Below are 1,165 nucleotides of genomic sequence, written 5' to 3' on the forward strand. Positions count from 1 at the left end.
CATCACAAGGCAGAGCCAGGTTGTTTCTTCCCTGCCCTGCCTGTGCATCCTTGCAGGAGATTGACAACGTCTGGATCGCCAGTAAACTGAGCCGGGAGCTGCCGTACGTACCCCAGCTCCCTCCCTGGGGGGGTCTGGCTCATCCCTGGCCCCGCTGCCTGTGGTTTGGCTGCCTTTACGCCTTTCTGCAGCCCCTATTTCCCCAGGGTCTGCTCTGTCGGGGAGTGAATTGGGGTGGCAGCGTTTTGGGGATGCCCTCGTGCTGCGCGTCGTGCCGGGGGTGTGGGGGAGGGCGTCCCTGGCGACAGGGCTGGGGGTGCCACGTGCGAGCTCTTAGAGTTGCCTGCGCTGTTTCTCCCCAGGCGCTACTTTGAGCTGTGTTTCGGCGAGGTGCGAATCCGCACGGATCTGCAGAAGGGCGCTGGGTTCCAGCCTTCCGGCCCGGAGGCTCCCAGGGATGCCGATGGAAGCGAAAACAGAGCAGACCTGACCCTTAAACCCTCCCTGCTGAGGCTCCTTAGCCAGGTGAGGCACTGGCACGGTGAGAGGCTGCCGTGGGCTGCGCTGGTGTTGGACATCCCTCACCTTCCCACCTTCCCCCTCAGCTCTTTTCCATCCACATGGACTCCATCAACGTCATGGTTCTGCACGTGGCCACCTCGGAGTCTCTCTGGCACATCCAGGCCAGCAAGACCCGTTTCCTCCTGAATGGCGATGGGAAGAGGTAACGCTGTGCTCGCATCCCGTTCTGCTCCCCCAACCCGGTTCCAGGGGGCAGGGAGATGCCTCCGACTCCAACCAGGCTCCCCGTTGTCTCACCTCACCCCATGCCGCTCGGCAGCATCCCGTGTCGCGTGTGATGGACACATTAACCTCCGAGGTTGGCCCGCTCCCTTTTCCCTTCATGGGAAGCTTGAGTTGTGTGTTCTCCAAATTACAAGTCGGGATGTGCTTGGCTTTTGGGAGGACTTGGAGTCCCTGTATCCCACGGAAAAGAGAGGGCAGGGGCTTGGTTTGGAGGCAGCAGGACCCGCAGCCTCTGTTCTCTGCCCTCCCCAGCCTGACCTGTGAGGTGAGCCTGACAAAGGTGAACAGCAAGGTACTGCGGAGCAGCCAGCTGGTGAGTGCTGGGAAAGGGGGAAATCCAATGCTCCGGGCCTGGAAC

At 61.6% G+C, this 1,165-nt stretch overlaps 1 protein-coding gene across 1 annotated transcript in view; it reads left to right on the top strand.

Moving 5' to 3' along the window:
• Positions 1-56: 56 nt before the first annotated feature.
• Positions 57-1,165, top strand: part of KIAA0100 (KIAA0100 ortholog) — a gene marked incomplete at both ends in the record, with an annotated part of 10,282 nt that continues 9,173 nt past the window's right edge. Inside the window, 4 exons of the mRNA XM_010153200.1 lie at positions 57-103; positions 363-525; positions 606-724; positions 1,060-1,120. Of these exons, the coding sequence (XP_010151502.1) occupies positions 57-103; positions 363-525; positions 606-724; positions 1,060-1,120 (390 nt within the window). The remainder of the gene's footprint in view (positions 104-362; positions 526-605; positions 725-1,059; positions 1,121-1,165) is intronic.

Source organism: Eurypyga helias, unplaced genomic scaffold (genome assembly GCF_000690775.1).
Source record: "Eurypyga helias isolate BGI_N326 unplaced genomic scaffold, ASM69077v1 scaffold24826, whole genome shotgun sequence".
Lineage (NCBI taxonomy): Eukaryota > Metazoa > Chordata > Aves > Eurypygiformes > Eurypygidae > Eurypyga > Eurypyga helias.